The sequence below is a fragment of the Orcinus orca genome, chromosome 1, assembly GCF_937001465.1.
Source record: "Orcinus orca chromosome 1, mOrcOrc1.1, whole genome shotgun sequence".
In the NCBI taxonomy this organism is placed as follows: domain Eukaryota; kingdom Metazoa; phylum Chordata; class Mammalia; order Artiodactyla; family Delphinidae; genus Orcinus; species Orcinus orca.
The window spans coordinates 6,147,479-6,164,650 of NC_064559.1; the positions used below are offsets into that span (position 1 = coordinate 6,147,479).

Genomic DNA, 17,172 nt, shown 5'->3' on the forward strand with positions numbered 1-17,172 from the left:
TGAAGAGTCTGGGCGGGGGAGACTTCCTTGGTGGTCCAGTGGTTAAGACTTTGCCTTCCAATTCAGGGGGCACGTGTTCGATGCCTGTTCAGGAAGCTAGGGTCCCACATGTCTCGTGTCCAAAAAACCAAAACATAAAACAGAAGCAATATTGTAACAGATTCAATAAAGACTAAAAAAAAAAAAAAAGAGTCTGGAGGGGGAAAGACCAACATGTGATTAGAGAGTTGGACCTTTGAGCCATGTGATGTTAGCCCAGCCTCTGGGGAGGGGAGATGGGGTTCAATCACTGTAGCCAATGATTCAGTGAATCATCCCTGCATAACTAAATTCCAATAAAAACTCTGGCCACCAGAGGCTTGGGTAAGCTTCCCTGAGGGGTGCTTACATACTGACATGCCGTCACAGTAACGCATCCTAAGGACCCCAGAAGAGCACATTCAGGACCCTCCCGGGCCTCGCCCTGGCTGGTCCTGATTTGCATCCTTTACAATGAACTGTATCATACCTACAGCACTTCCCTGAGTTCTGTGAGTCATTGTAGCAAATTGTGAAACCTGAGGTGGTGCTGGGAACCCTCTGGATTTTAGCCAGTTCGTGAGAGTGCAGGGCCTGGGAACCCCCAAGTCTGCAGCTGGTGCCTGAAGTGAGTGAAGTCGGGCGGAGGCGTGTGCCTTGATTTGTGAGTTGCATTGCACTGTGGAAGGAATCATAGAGAACCCTGGGGAAATTCACAAGGTGCACTTGTATGGGCCCTAACGTTTGTTCATGCTGGCCTCCCTCGCTATGCAGGAGGCATCCAGTAATGTGTGTGGGTTGAATGAATGAGTTAATTATGTAACAGAGGGTTCACTGCCCACTGCCCAGCGTGGGGTGTGGATCATGCCTCACCTGACCCCCCAAATCAGCCCCATTCCCAGCTGCACTCTTCTAAGTGTCATCTGTGTCCTGGAGCTCACAGGTGCCCTAGGAGGCTCTCTCTGTCCATCTGTCTGTCTGTCTGTGTCTTCATCTTTACACTCAAATCCCCCTATGTGAACTCTCACTAGCTTGTTTTCACCCAGAATCTGGGCCAGAAGAAGAACTTAGTGGCACTTTATGCCAGAGTCCAAAACTAATAACACAAAACTAGAGAACTAGTTTTCTTCCCTGGAAAGGGAAGGGAACTTTTTAGAAGAATCTGCTATTTTTTTTTTTTGAGATAGACTTGACATATAACATTGTAATTAGTTTTAGGTGTACCACATAATTATTTGGTAATATGTATAAATTGTGAAATGATTACCAGAATAAGTTTAGTTAACATCCTTCACCACAAGTTCACACAGCTACCATTTTGTGTGTGTGGTGAGAAATTTTAAGCTCTACTCTCCTAGAAACTTTCAAATATACAAGGCAGTATTACTAACTTTAGTCACCACATCGTACACTACATCTCAGAACGTATTTATAACTGGAAGTTTATACCTTTTGACCACCTTCATCCATTTCCCCTACTTCCTAGACCCCACCTCTGGTGACCACCAATCTGTTCTCTGTATCTATGAGTTTGGCTTTTTGTAGATTCCACTTATAAGTGATATCATACAGTATTTGTCTTTCTCTGTCTGATTTATTTCACTTAGCATAATGCCCTCAAGGTCCATCCATGCTGTTGCAAATGGTAGGGTTCCCTTCTTTTTTATGGCTGGGTAATATTCCATTGAATATATATACCGTATCTTCTTTATTCATCCATCCATCGGTGGACACTTAGGTTGTTTCCATGTCTTGGCTATTGTAAATAATGCAGCAATGAATGTGGGGCTGCAGATATCATACCCAGACGTGAAATTGCTGGATCATACGGTAGTTCTATTTTTAATATTTTGAGGAACATCCATATTGTTTTCCATAATGGCTGCACCAATTTACATTCCTACCAATAGTGCACGAGGGTTCCCTTTTCTCCACATCCTTGCCTATCTTTTTGATGATAGCCATTCTGACAGGTGTGAGGTGATATCTCCTGTGGTTTTGATTTGCCTTTCCCTGATGATTAGTGATGCAGAGCACCTTTCATGTGAACTGGGAGTTTAGACTGTTCTACTGGGAGACTTGTTTATGATAACCACCAGAACACATGCCTTATGTCTCCCTCCCACCCACAAATCCCTAAACTATATATATATATATATATATATATATTTTTTTTTTTTTTTTTTTTTTTTTTGCAGTACACGGGCTTCTCACTGTTGTGAGAGCCTGTGAGCACAGGCTCATGGGCCCAGCCTCTCCACGGCATGTGGGATCCTCCTGGACCAGGGCATGAACCCGTGTCCCCTGCATTGGCAGGCGGACTCCCAACCACTGTGCCACCAGGGAAGCCCTGAACAATATTTTTTAAAAAGACATTTTTTAAATCACGAGAGCACAGGAAACCAAGAAGGGAGTGCTCTTAATGATCTAGAAATTATGTCAAATCCTCAAAACCTAGATGGCAGGCAAGGATGGGATTAAAAGAGGAAGCTACAGCCCAAGGCACAAAGGACAGAGGACAGCTCCACAGAGGTGGAGCCCCGTGCTGGCGCTTCAGGCCAAGCACAAAGAGCAGGTCTGGGGAGCTGTCGTTGTGGCTGGCTTGGAGTAGCCTTGGGGGGCTCACGAGTTGGGACATTTAGGTTGGAAAGGCGCACCCCTGAAAAGAAGGGAGTCCTCCGAGATGACACACCACCTCAGCCCACCTCCTTCCCTACAGTCCCTGGGCCCAGGGGTGCAGGCAGGCCATGAGGAAGTCTTGAGTGCAGTTATGAGCCCCACCAGGAGATGCCAACTACTTGAGAAAACACTGACCCCATGGAAAAGAGACACCAAACTCAGCTAACAGAACAGATACTGGTGGACTCCAAGGCAGCAGCCTTCAGTGGAGAGTAACGGGCTGGGGGGCTGACCCATACAGAAAAGACCCAGGGAGGCTTGCTGCCTGCACTTTGCACCGGTAACTCCCTATGTTCCCACAGAGCCTTTCCTGCCCTGTCCAGGTGGGCTCCTTTGCCATTTCCCCCGCAATGGCCTCAGAATGCTCACATCCTCAGGACCTGCAGGCTCCACCATTTCTTCTTGGATGGGGTCCCCATCGTGTGTCTTTTCCCCTGGGATTTGGACTGGGCCCCAGCCTTCCAGTGGGTTTTTCCTTAAAAACTTTTACTGGTCTCACAGGGCCTCTCGTGTCTGGAAACACATCTGAACCTTAATAAATATCTTCTGAGCTGAGTGACCTCACCAAGGACACCAATGTGCCCCTTGAGCTCCATCCCTGCTAACACAGCCTCCAAAAGGTTCATTCTGCCAGCCTTCCCTGTTTTGCAGCTGAGGGACTGAATTCATGCTTTTCTAGAGGTTCGTTTTTAATTGTTAAGCTTAGTATGATGAAATATCTACCCGTTCCGTAGTTCATATCCATTTTAATACTTATATCAGTCATAAAAGTAACAGATTTCTAGAAGCATCTAAAGTTGGTCCTAAGGCTGCACTAATAGGTGGTCCTTCTGGAGAGAGGATTTGACGCTCACCTGCAACATGACATATTGTTGGGTCACCTGGGCAAGGCGGGGGAGGGGGACTGGGGGTAAGGGGGTGGTTAGGAGGAGACTAGAATCACTTCTGACTTTAAGTTTTCTATAATCATTTCTAATGGATGATTCTCAGGTTATTTATAGGCAGATGGAACTCCCAGGACTAGGCCATTGGGCTAAGTCAGCTGTTCACATTAAAATTGTGACTCTGGAGTCTGGCAACATAAACAAATACTTGTGGTGTTATTTATATTCTTTTTTTTTTTTGGAAACTAAGAGATAATTTTTCAGTTTCTGGTAATTTTATTGAGTACTGTTGATGTACAACATTACATAAGTTTCACATTACATAAAATTCACATTTTTTAAAGGTTATATTCCATTTATAATTATTATAAAATATTGGCTATATTCCCTGAGTTGTACAATATATCCTTGCAGCATATTTATTTTATACATAGTAGTTTGTACCTCTTAATCCTCTATGCCTATGCTCTTCCCCCTCCCCTCTCCCCACTGGTAACCACTAGTTTGTTCTCTGTATCTGTGAGTCTGTTCCTTTTTTGTTATATTCATCAGTTTGTTGTGTTTTTAGATCCCACATATAAGTGATGTCACACAGTATTTGTCTTTCTCTGACTTATTTCACTTAGCATAATGCCCTCCAAGTCCGTCAATGTTATCGCAAATGGCAAAATTTCATTCTTTTTTATGGCTGAGTAGTATTCCATTGTTTGAGATATATACACACGCATACATACATACCACATCTTCTTTATCCATTCTTCTGTAGATGGATACTTAGATTGCTTCCATAGCTTGGCATGTTGCTATGAACATTGGGTGCATGTATCTTTTTGAATTAGTGTTTTCATTTTTTTCTTTGTTTTTTTGGTTTTATTTTTTGAGATATATACCCAGGAGTGGAATTGCTTGGTCATATGGCAGCTCTATTTTTAGTTTTTTCAGCAACCTCCAGTGCTGTCTACCGCAGTGGCTGTACCAATTCACATTCACACCAACAGTGTATGAGGCTTCCCTTTTCTCCACAGCGTCACCAACATTTGTTATTTGTGTTCTTTTTGATGATAGCCATTCTGACTGGTGTGAGGTGTTATCTCATTCTTGTTTTAATTTGCATTTCTGTGATGATTAACAACGTTGAGCATCTCTTCATGTGCCTATTGGCCATCTGTTTGTCTTTGGAAAAATGTCTATTCAGGTCATCTGCCCATTTTTTAAATCGGGGTTTTTTTTTTTCATATTAAGTTGTATGAGCTGTTTATATATTTTGGATATTAACCCCTTATTAGTCAGATCATTTGCAAATGTTTTCTACCATCCAGTAGGTTGTTTTCTTGTTTTGTCTATGGTTTCTTTTGCTATGCAAAAGCCTTTAAGTTTAATTAGGTTTCTTTTTTTTTTTTTTTTTTGCTTTTATTTCCTTTGATTTAAAAGACAGATCCAAAAAACACATTTCTATGATATATGTCAAAGAGTGTTCTGTCCATGTTTTTCTCTAGGGGTTTTATGGTTTCCAGTTTTACATTTAGATCTTTAATCCATTTTGAGTTTTTTTTTTTTTTTTTGTATATGGCTTTAGAAAATGTTCTAATTTCATTCTTTTACATGTGGCTGTCCAGTTTTCCCAGCACCACTTATTGAAGAGGCTGTCTTTTCTCAATTGTATATTCTTGCCTCCTTTGTCGTAGATTGACCATGAGTGCATGGGTTTATTTCTGGGCTTTCTATCCTGTTCCATTGATCTCTGTGTCTGTTTTTGTGCCAGTACCATGCTGTTTTCATTAGTGTAGCTTTGTAGTGTAGTCTGAAGTCAGGGAGTATGATTCTTCCAGCTTGGTTCTTCTTTTGCAAAATGATTTTTGCTCTTCGGGATCTTTTGTGTTTCCATATAAATTTTAAAATTACTTGTTTTAATCCTGTGTTATTTATATTCTTGTCCCACATCTAATTCTTGGCCTTAAACACCTTTCAATGCCTACTTTTCATACCGTTCAACCCAGACATTCCCCTGCTACATTCCAACTTCTTCCACATGTGAGAATTCAATGCTGGCACTAGAATTCCTCTTAGGGTGAGAACTGCCTTTGTTAAGAAGATTGCTTAGACAGAAGATGAGCCCCACTCTTAACGGCCTGTGTATCAGGTGGCCTCATGCCATGCCTGTGACAACAAGGTCACAGCACTGCATGACAGAAGGGAAGGACTGGGCCAGGATGAACAGAACAGGGAAGGAGGGAAAGGACCACCAAGTGGCACCATCAGGGACCCCCACAATCTTCAGCAATGGCTTCTAAACACATCACTGTTTCGTGTGAATGATTTTCTCTTGTGAAAACCAGAGAAGGATCTGAGTCCCTTGTCAGGGTAAATGTGGTCCAGGACCAAGGCAGCCCAGGGGGAAGGCCAGACCCAGGGAAGAGGAGGCCAGGGGACCCAGGCCCCCACCAATTAGCAGCAACCTTGAAGATGTCTTCGGCTTCCACCAGCTTCAGAATTGGCAGTTTTCAGACCATTTCACCTGTTCAGTCTCAGTTGATGTCTGAGATGTGGGTAGGAATTTGTGTGCATGGATGATAATCACAGAATTACATATAATATTGGAAAGTTGGAAACCTGAATGTGCAACTATAGGAATCTGGTTAAAGAAGTAGAGGGAGAGCTAAATGAGGAAATAATTTGCAACCATTAAAAATTATGTTTTCAAAGTCTATTTAATGACATGGAGAAGCTCCTGCTCTAATGTCAGAAAACAAAAAAATGCAAAATGTTATTGTTGGTATTAGTTCGAGTTTGCGTTTTGTTTTGTTTTGTTTTAAGATTTTTATTTATTTATTTATTTAGGCTGCACCAGGTCTTACTTGCTGCACTCAGACTCTTAGTTGCGGCATGAGAACTTCTTAGTTACGACATGCGTGCGGGATCTAGTTCCCCGACCAGGGATCAAACCTGGGCCCCATGCATTGGCAGCACAGAGTCTTATCCACTGAACCACCAGGAAAGTCCCCGTGTTTTGTTTTAATAAGTGATCTTTGAAGGAAAAAAGACTAAAATTTTAATACAGATTGTTTCAGAGTTTGTGGGATTATAAGTGACTTGTCTTTTCTTTGTTTTATTTATACATGATTTTCAAATTCTCCATAATGAGCAAAATAATGTCATCATCAGGAAAAATCATCATCACTTTTGAAGCATGGGAGTGGAGTTTGTGTTGAGTGGTTTACTTGGCAGACACAGGAGAGATGAGCGAGAGGGACGTGCCCTTAAGTGATGTTTGGTCTTGATTTATTTTTACTGGTTTAGGTAGAGACAGCATTCGTTTAGCAGAGATGAGAAGGGATCTAACCACTTTTAGGGAATCTTCAGTGTTGTCAGAAAAAAAAAAAAAAGACTGAAAAGAGGAAAAAAACAGAGGGAAGAGATAGGAAATGGGCTTTGAACTAGCAGATGATTTCTTCTTATTTCACTTTTGTGTATTCTCTTTTACCAAGTTAAAGAGGTGACAGCTAGATGATAGATGTGCTGGCAATCATGCTGGAGAGAACATGCGTGTGCACATATGTGCGACCGTGTGCTTGTGTGTGATGGTACCACCTTTCTGTGTCCTACATGAATTACCTTGTGTAAGCAAGGACAAATTCTCCAAGACCTTGACTACTGCCCCCTGTCCCACTAACTGCACAAAATTGAGGAAACCTCATCGTCATACAGAGAAGATTGTAATAGAATAATTTCAAATCCCTCTGCTGCCAGGTTGAGTAGCACAAAGCCAGGATGACATGTTACCATCTCAAAAATATTTGAGGAAGAAGTTCTATGAGACATTCTGGGTCAGCCAGTTAATGCATCAGCAGTGTGTCACGTCCCTGGCCCTGGTATCTAAGAGACAAAGCTCATCTTCTTGCCATCAGCTTGCAGTCTCAAAACATCCCACAACTAAGTTGGAGAACATGACGTGACTTAGCAGGAAGTATAAGCTATGCAACTTGTGCCCGCACAACCCTGGCCAAGCCACGCTGTCTCTCAGGGCACCAGCCCCTCACCTGTGTGATGAGAGCTCTGTGCTGGACATTTCCACAGTGCCTGTAAGCACTGACAAGCTAGGGTTCTTTCTCAACAGAAAGAGACAGAGTGTGTGTGTGTATGTGTATGTGTGTTCGATGTGCTTATTTGCCCAAATGGAAGACAACCAAGAGCGTGGGTGACAGTGTCAATGATATTTAACGTTAAGAGGGAAATGGAAGGAAATATCACTTGTTGAGTGACTCCTGAGATTCTGGGACTATTCTAGGTATTGTTGTCATGTTACCTCATTGAGTTCTTACAATGACCCCCATTAGTCTATGATGTTATTGCCCATTTTGCAGTTTGGGGAACTGAAGCTCAGGTGTAAAGCGACTTACTCCAGATCATCCGACCACAGGTGAGAAGCAACACACGGGATCCCTCCGAGGCTGTGGACTGATAATTCAGTGAACTTGAGGGACCCTCCCCTTCAAGAGGGGCCTTTGCTGTTGTGGGCTGGTTAGGTGCCCCCCGGCCTGGTTGCTCTGGTCATACTAGGCCGAGCTGCCACCACTCCTACCACCAGGCTTGTCACCACAGCTCCTGACGATGCCCATCATGGGGCAGTGGCTGCCAATGGGGCCTTGAGGTTGAAGGAAGACTAATTACAGCCCATGGGCTCCCTGGAAGGTCGCCTTGTTTTGCTTATGAAATGTGCGTCCAGAGACTGGGCTGAAGGGTAGTTACCTGAAAGGCACACTCAGGACTATGTTAACCACAGCCGTCACCATGCCTGGCTGTGTGCCAGAACTAACACACCACCTCCCTGCTCAGGGTCAGGGCTCCTCCAGGGTGGGTGCACCGCCCACCTCCCACCCCCAAGGCACTGGGGGAGACTTTGAGTTAAGCCAAGCTTTCAATTATGGCCCTAAATGCCATCTCTAAGACCATCTTCTGATTAGGAGCAGAGTACAAGCAAGGACCCGAAAGACCAGAGTTCCACTCACCAGTTCTACTCTATCCACCAGGCCACAGCACCTCTCGAAGTTACCTTTATTGGGGAGAAAGAAAATTCCAAAAGTTTGGCATATGCTGAACCATTTAGGGAGACTAAGTTATACTGAAAAGAGGAAACACGTAGGAAATGACTGGTTGTTCTGTTGCTATTTAGCTGTGAGGCTTTGGGCAAGCCACCAATACTCTCTGAGCCTGAGTTCCCACCTGTATAAAATAAAGGGATTAGGAAAGGTGATGTCTTAGCCCTCACCCTTCTGGAGAGCCTGTGCTTGGCCCCAGACCATCAGCTCTAAGAGGGCATATCTCAATTCTAGAGCCTGGATCTTGTGGAGTGGCTCTGCGTTCACCTTTCTCGACTTTTCCGAGTTTCCTCCCTGCTGGCATCATCAAGTGCTGGCCTCCTCCCGTCGATGTGTGTGGCTCGGTGATGGCAACAGAGCCTGGGAGGAGAGCCGGATGCCAGCCACCACCTTCCAAGAGGCCCCGTCTTGCCCGACTCCTGCCTGGGCTCTCCGCTGACCTCGCCCCACAGCTGCTGCCATCGTGCAGTCCTCCTGGCAACCCTCACCAGGCTCGCAGGTGTGGCCCGCCACCAGCTGTCCCCCGCTGGTCTCTCAGACGCCTCCTGAGGCGTCAGCTGGCCCTGATGCCTTTGCCATTGGGAATACTGGCACTAGCTCTTCAGAGCGCATCCTGCTGTCGTGCTCTGGAGCCTTCAAAAGTGCCTCACGCAGGATGAGTCCCACAGGGTGGATAATCTCACCCCATTTCACAGATGGGGAACTGTGGCCTAGAGACTGCCTTGTCTTCCAAGAGGGAACAGAACAACATATCAGCCAGGGCAGAAATAAAGCTTCGGCACTCTCCCAGAGCAATATAAGCTTTCATAATCGGTCATGCGTCTTTTACCTTCTGAAACTTTGTTGGATTTATATATAGCCTCCATCTTGTCCCTCTGAACTCGGCAGGGCTCACCATCAGTCACTGGGCTCAACACCTGGAACTCTGTGGGGATTATCATTAGAAGGATGCGAGGCCAGGTGTGGTTTTGGACCAGCGGCCTGTTGGAAGAGGGAGGATTTCTCACTTTCCAAGTTTGCTCTGCTCAAGTTAAAACAATTAACCTCCTTTCCCCTTCAAACAACTGTTCTCTGCAGCTCTCTCCTAGCAAGATCCAAGCCAAAGACACAGCGTCAGAAGTGGACTCTCTCTGCCCTTCAAAACCTTCAGATGAAAAGGCGGATTAGACGGTCCTGGGGGCTTCTTCCTGCCATTGCTGCCCTCTTTTCTCCACTAATTTCACCACTTCCCTCTGGATCTTAAACCTCCTGAGAGCAGGGATTTTCTCCACTGCTGGGGTCATGAAGAGATTGTAGCCAAAGGGAGTTTGGGCACAGTTAACCCCCATGTTGGGACCCACACTCACCTCTCAAGAGTTTGCCAGGCCTGCCCGCAGGGAGGGAAGGACAGATGGCAAGGTTATTCCCACCCACTTGGGGTCTTAGCTCTCTTAACTGATGTAGCTGTCAGCACGCTATTCTCCTTCTTGGCCTGCAACATCTCCCAGGACACACACACACACACACACACACACACACACACTCAAAACTCTTGGTAATATTAATATTTTCAGGAAATCAGAAAATTTCTTACATTATACTTATATTATATTACATAGCTAGCATGAATTGAATGCTTATTCCATTCTGGGCACTGTGCTAGGTGATTTTCATGCCCTAATGACTTCATTTAATCCTCACAAGAATCCTATGAAGAGGTATGCGGGATGAATCTAAGGCTTGTGAACTGAAGTGAATAAGCCATGTCACCCAGCCAGTGAAGGGTGAAGCCACGACTTGAACCCCAGTCTCACCTGACAAGTGACTCTGACAGCCATCCTCTGAGATACTCTCCATGATGTGGGGCAGTCAACTGCAGGAGTCAAGGTGTTGCTGGTCAATAGAGGCAGTCCTGGCTAGCCCTTGGCACTTACATGCCCAAGAGAGAAACTCACCCTCACCCATTTCACAAAGGTTGGCCTTTTCCTGAGCTTACGGGGAGGGATGGTGATGGCCCACCACCCTCTGGAAACACTGCCCAGTGCAAGGCTTTCAGAAAATGGGAAATAATTCATCACAGAAAATTAACTGATCATCTTGCAGAAAAGATCTAACTTAGTCATTTCAAACTTGGCAACACATAAGACGACTGGGGAGACGTTTTAAAACTTGCAGACCAGTCTATACCCCATACCAATTAAATCAGCTTTAAATTGAACCCAACCAGAATTTTTAATAATTTTTTTTCAAACAAGTACAAATGTACAAAAAAGTTGGAAATAGCTATGGACTGAATGTGTCCCCCAAAATTCATCTGTTGAAACCCTAACCCACAATGTGATGGTATCAGGAGGAGGGGCCTTTGGAGTAATTAGGTCATGAGGGTGGAGCTTTAGGAATGGGATTAGTGCCCTTATAAGAAGAGGCGCGTGGACTTGCTTCCTCTCTCTGTTCTCTGCCACGTGATGATACAGCCACCTGCAAACCAGAAAGCAGGCCTTCGCGAAGAACCCAACCATGCGGGCACCCTGACCTTGGACTTCCAGCCTCCAGAACTGTGAGAAACAGATTTCTGTTGTTTAAGCTGCCAAGTCTGTGGCATCTTGTTATAGCAGCCCAAACTGCCTAAGGTACACACACAATACAAAAAAACTCTTTCCTGAACCAACTGAGAGTAATTTGCCAACCTAGTGTGCCACCTTCCCCAAACATTTTAGTGTCTATTTCCCCCAAACAAAGACATTCTCCTATATAACCTCAATAAAAAACCACAAATCAGGAAATTAACATTGTTATATCTCTACTAACTAATCCTCAGATTTCAAGTTTCACTAATCGTCCTAATAACATTCTTTACAGATAAGGATCCAATTCAGAATCATGAGTTGCAGTTATCGGTCAGGTGGCTTTAGTCTCCCTCAGTCTGGAAAGTTCCTCAGCCTTTCCTTGACTTTAAGACCTTGACACTTTTGAAGATTATTTTGTAGAATGTCCCTCAATTTGGGTTTGTTCAACATTTCCTTATGAGGGGATTTAGTTTATTCATCTTTGACAAGAATATCACAGAAACGATGCTATGTTCTCATTGCATCCTGTTGGGTGGCCCACTATGTTTATTTGTCGTGTTACTGATGGCATCCACTTTGATCACTTAATTAAGATGGTGTCTGCCAGCCTTCTCTACTGTAAAAGTACTCTTTTTCCTTTTGTAAATTAATTAGTATTTTGTGATGAGAGACAAGAGGTGGGTTGTATATTGGGAGACTGACCAGCTAACACTTACTTTTACATCTCCCCAGATGATCCCAGAGTGCAAGCAATTTTGAGAATCAGTGGCCTAATTCCTTCCTGTGAATAAGGCAACAGCAAAGATATGGGGTCTTTGTTTGTTTGTTTTCTAATACTTATTTATTTAATTTATTTTTTTGGCTGCGTTGGGTCTTAGTTGCGGCACATGGAATCCTTCGTTGCAACCCGCGGGCTTCTCTCTAGTTGTGGCATGCAGGTTTTCTCTCTTTAGTTGTAGCGCACAGGCTCCAGCGCACTGGGCTCTGTAGTTTGCAGCACGTAGGCTCTCTTGTTGAGGCCTCCGAGCTCAATAATTGTGGCATGCAGGCTTAGTTGCCCCGTGGCATGTGGGATCTTAGTTCCCCAACCAGGGATCAAACCCATGTCCCCTGAATTGGAAGGCAGGTTCTTCACCACTGGACCACCAGGGAAGTCCCAACATGGGGTCTTTGTGGCATGAGTTAATGATAATAAGAGCTAACATGCCTTAGCTAAAACTTATTGAGGCCTATGTTCCATCCACTGTGCTAGTTACTTTATATGCATCATCACCATCGTTATAGAAGCTAACAGTTATTTTTTTATTCATTTAATAAATTCTTATTGAGCACTAACTGTGGGCCAAACACTCTTCTAGGTACTGGAGATACAGCTGTGCACAAGAGACACAAAATTCCTTTTCTGATGGAGCCTAAACTCTACTGGAATGCCGTGTACCAAACACTGTGCCAATTACTTTATATTCACAGTAATTATGACAGTAAGAATAACTTGCCTCTATTGAGCACTATGGGCCAGACCCTTAGATCAGCCTCACAACAACACTGTGAAGCAGGCACTTTTATCATGCACTTATGAACTTAAGTCAGGGAAAGAAAGGCTATACGGTACATATAATAGAAATTCAGTTAGCACGGCACTTGATACATTAATTACGTTCCCTTCAGTCCTAGCGAAGATGATTATGGCCATTAGGATTTTGGGAGAATCATACTGAGTTAACAAAATGCCCCTTCATGTTCATCAAGTTGGCAAAAATTAGAGAGTTGGACAATATCAAATGCTGGCAAGGGTGTGGGGAAACGTGACCTTTGAGCATTGTTGGTTCAAAGGTTGCTGGTGAGCCATTTTGAAGGGTGTTTTCTATGTGTATCCCTAGAACCCAGGAAAGCCAGCCTTGAGTTTATACGCTGGAGAAATCATCACAAGTTCACAAAGAAATATGTATAAAGAGGTTCATACAGAGCTGGATGTGTCACGGAGTTGGAAGCAACCTAGGGCCCCTTCCCAGGGAAATGAACAAGCAACATATGTTGTACGTATTTGGTGAAATACTTTGCAGTAGACAGAAGAAATTACCCAGACTACATAAAACATGTATAAATCTCAAAATCATAATGTTAAGCCCAAAATGTAAGAAACAGAATATTTATAGTACAATATTTATAAGAGTTTTAAAACAGCATACAAAACAACACTGTAGGGCTTCCCTGGTGGTGCAGTGGTTGGGAATCTGCCTGCTAATGCAGGGGACACGGGTTCAAGCCCTGGTCTGGGAGGATCCCGTATGCCGCGGAGCAACTAGGCCCGTGAGCCACGACTACTGAGCCTGCGCGTCTGGAGCCTGTGCTCCGCAACAAGAGAGGCAGCGATGGTGAGAGGTACGCGCACCGCGATGAAGTGGGGCCCCCGCTTGCCACAACTAGAGAAAGCCCTCGCACAGAAATGAAGACCCAACACAGCAAAAATGAATAAATGAATTGATAAACTCCTACCCCCAACATCAAAAAAAAAACCAAAAAAACCCCACCACATACACCTTAAATATATATAATTAAAAAAACAACAATAACAACACTGTATATATATTATCAAGGATGTCTCCATACGTGGGTGTGGTGGAAGGGGGAGTGGAAGGAGTTGCAGTAAATATATGTCTAGGTATGCAAAGAGGGGCAGGGAAGGAGGAGGGTAATGGGATTGCAGCTGGGGGACTAAGGGAGAAAATAGTAACTAATTAAACACAGAAGAGTCTTGTAAGGACAATCCCTTTCATTCTATGAATTCATGAATGTGATCAATTTGATTCCGTGCCTGATTTGATTCTGCCTGGAAGCAGAATAAAAGAGGGGCAGTGTAAGAAGGTCTTTCAAAAAACATCCTACGAGCACTCCAGAAAGAGCTCCCTTACACCCAACCCTCTTGAAACCAATCCTCATGGAAGAAGCAAGGTCTCTGAAACAGACTGACATCCTTTTGCATCAAACTGACCTAATGGAAACAGGCCTGTGTCAGTGTTCACCCTGAACCACCCAGCACCCCCTGGACTTTGATACCTGTTTTCCACGGTGCCCTTCTCCAGTGACAAAGGGCCATGGAAAGAGAAGAGAGTTGCCCAGATCAGGAAACTTAAGCTTGGGTCTTGGCTCTGCAACTTACTGGCTGTGTGAGCTTGATCAGGATGTTTACCTTCTTCAAATATTTCCTTGTCTCTCAAAATGGGAATCACACCAGCTACCTGAAAGGGCTGTCTGGAGAAATAAACAAGATTCTGCATGAAGGAACATGGCTGTGGCCTCCCTCCCTCCCTCTAGAGAACCTCAGAGGGACCTGGAGTCTCTTGTCCATAATTCTAAACATCCGACAGACGACGGGCACTGCCTGGTCATGGTTGGCAAGCGATTGGGCTCCCTCTGTCTCCCCGCTCTGGGCCCCACGGAGAGCAAAGAACAGCCATCCACAAAGGGCGCAGTGGTGTCCCGACCTGCCTGGACCTGAGGTAGGTGTGGGCAGCACGCTCCCGGAGGAGGACTGTGCAGGGTGGCAGCTCCCTGGTGGCCTACTTGGCCCCATGCCCAGTGTTTTCCGAGCTGTCCCAAGTGACTGACTGGGCATTTTCTCTCCTGCATTTCCCTTGCAGTAAATGGCACTGGTTTTTACCCAGTCATCAAAACCCTGTTCTGGAAGACCTCTTGGGGTCCTCCCTTACCCCAAGTCTATTCACCAGCTCAGTCCTGTCCATTCTTCCACCAGGTGCCTCTCCCAGCCGCCCGGCCCCATCCCTGGGTACACGTGAACTGCCCAGGCTCTCAGCATCTTTTCTCCAGGAAGCCTGCAGTAATGTCCTGTTTTATCTCCCTGCCTACCTCCCACCCCCCATCCTCCAGGCCACCGCAAGAGGGAACCTTCAGACATGTAGTCTAATATCTTCACTCCTACTCCAAATTCTTAAAGGTTGCTCTAGACAAGCTCAGTTCATGTCACTGCCTTCGCTCTCCCCCTGCCCCAGTCTCACTGGATTTCTTCCCCTGGGAACTTGCCCAGCCCCTCTGCTTCCCAGGGCCTCTGCCCCTCCCGTCCCTCAGGTGCGCACTCTCCTCCTCACCTTTGTGCGACTGGTCCTCCGTGGCTTTTGGAGCTCAGCTCTTCTCTGCAGACTGGACTTTCCTGACCACCCTGTCTAAGGCCTCCTTGCCACCCACACTGATTCCCATGGATTCCCCTGCTCATGGCCTTTAGAGCACTTATCACAACCCTAGTTTGCTTGCTGGCTTCTTTAGTTTCTTATTTAAGGACGTTCTTCCTCCAGAACCTAGCAGGGTGCCTGAGACATAATCAATCCTTGTGCTGGGTTGTGCAGGGTCTCCTCAAAATTCATGTCCACCCAGGACCTCAGAATGTGATCTTATCTGGAAATAGTCTTTGCAGATGTAATTATGATAAGCATTGAGATGAAATCATACTGGATTGGGGTAGGTCCCAAATCCAATGAGTCTCCTTATAAGGGACAGAAAATGACACACGGAGGCACAAAGAAGGCCATGTGGAGACGGAGGTTCGCGTTGTGCTGTCACACACCAGAAATAACTGGGGCCCTCAGAAGCTGGAAGAGGTGGGAAGGCTTCTTCTCTATAGCCTTCGGAGTGAGGGTGGCCTTGCTGACACCTTGATTTCAAGCTCTGGCCTCTAGAACTATAGAAAATAAATTTCTGTTGTTGTAAACCACCAAACTTGTGGTAATTTGTTACAGCAGCCCTAGGAAACTAATACAGTCCTCAATAAATATTTGCAGAATGGAGAGGTAAAGACCTACAGGATATATCAATACATCTACACCCCTAAGCCCAGCAGACAATATCATTGGAACTTCTGGCCTTCCACCTCACCCCTGCCCCGCCGTCTCATCTCCCAGGTGGAACTGCTTGTGGTCTCATATAATTGACATATAACATATGATTTGACACCTGTGAAACCCTGGGTAATGGTTAGTCAAATCCAATTTCACCTGCCTTCACTAATCAAAGTCGTTTTAAGACTTGCACGTCCTCCAAGCAACACGTAGCCCAAACAATAAGATGTTTGCCTCTGTTGTTTTCTAGGAGGTTGGAGTCAGCAGTGTCTAGCTGGTTGAAGCCGAGCTGGTTGAGACTGGGTAGAACCACTGATGCTTCAACTGGGCATGTGCAAGTGTCCATTTGGCGCCCCTGTGAATGTGCAGAGGCCTGTGTGAAGCCTAGTTACAGCGCAAAGAATGATTACCACACCTTTATCCAATCACCTCTCCCTCGCTTCCAATGCCTCAGTCTGCCCTGCTTCTCTATTTCTTGTCCCATAAATACTCCGAGACCCTTGCCTCTGGGGAGGTGAATTTGAGATGTGTTCTCCCGTCTCCTCACATGGCTGCCTCACGAATAAACCCTCTCTTTGCTGCAAACCTCGGTGTCTGTGTTTTGGCTTTCTGTGCGCTGGGCAAAACGAACCTGGTTCGGTAACACTTGTCTATATCTGAGCTGAGATTTTTAACCCACACTGGGTCTGGTGAGTCTTTGTATTAGTTTTCTAATGACTGTAACAAATTATCATAAATTTAGCAGCTTTAAACTACACATATCTGTTATCTTATAGTTCTCTTGGTTAGAAGACCAACTCAGGTCTCACTGGATGGAAATCAATCATTGGCTGGGCTAATCCTTTCTGAGTCTCTAGGAGAGAATCCATTTCCTTGCCTTTTCCTGTATTTCTTGCCTCATGACCCCTCTTCATCTTCACAGCCAGCAGTGTCTGGTTGAGTCCTCCCCACATTTTATCCCTCTGACACCAACGCTCCTGCCTCCCTCTTCTACTTCCAAGGACCCACCCAGATAATCCAGAATAATCTCCCTATTTTAAAGTCAGCTGATTAATAACCTTAATCACATCTGCCACCTTAATTCCCCTCTGCCACGTAA

General features: G+C 45.1%; 1 protein-coding gene and 1 long non-coding RNA gene across 9 annotated transcripts in view; one reads left to right on the plus strand and one right to left on the minus strand.

Annotated features, from left to right (window-relative positions):
• Positions 1-17,172, plus strand: part of LOC125965237 (uncharacterized) — a 148,934-nt gene that overhangs the window by 86,951 nt on the left and 44,811 nt on the right. The window lies entirely within an intron of this gene.
• On the minus strand, positions 8,617-15,713 carry LOC125965210 (uncharacterized). Of its 8 annotated transcripts, XR_007478857.1 has the most exons (5): positions 14,555-15,713; positions 14,384-14,475; positions 10,471-10,529; positions 9,507-9,658; positions 8,617-9,403 (listed from the first exon to the last, which is right to left on the minus strand). XR_007478857.1 is itself a non-coding variant. In XM_049713729.1 (4 exons), exons 1-4 carry the CDS (start codon positions 14,851-14,853, stop codon positions 9,575-9,577), a joined length of 534 nt encoding a protein of 177 aa, XP_049569686.1. In that variant the 5' UTR covers positions 14,854-15,713; the 3' UTR covers positions 8,617-9,574. The 8 variants fall into 8 exon arrangements, 6 of the variants coding, with proteins under 6 accessions (XP_049569686.1, XP_049569683.1, XP_049569703.1 ...); XM_049713729.1 differs by having other exon boundaries at positions 8,617-9,658; XM_049713726.1 differs by lacking the exon at positions 10,471-10,529 and having other exon boundaries at positions 14,281-14,475; positions 14,555-15,709.

Excerpts from the sequence above, each read along its gene's own strand:
- LOC125965210 (XM_049713717.1), bottom strand. The coding sequence starts at position 14,853 with ATGCAGGAGAGAAAATGCCCAGTCAGTCACTTGGGACAGCTCGGAAAA. Across the intron at positions 14,476-14,554 it reads TTATGGACAAGAGACTCCAG|ACAGCCCTTTCAGGTAGCTG; the intron begins GTCCCTCTGAGG and ends TTATTTCTCCAG. Across the intron at positions 9,659-14,280 it reads AAGGGCACCGTGGAAAACAG|GCCGCTGGTCCAAAACCACA; the intron begins GTATCAAAGTCC and ends CTCTTCCAACAG.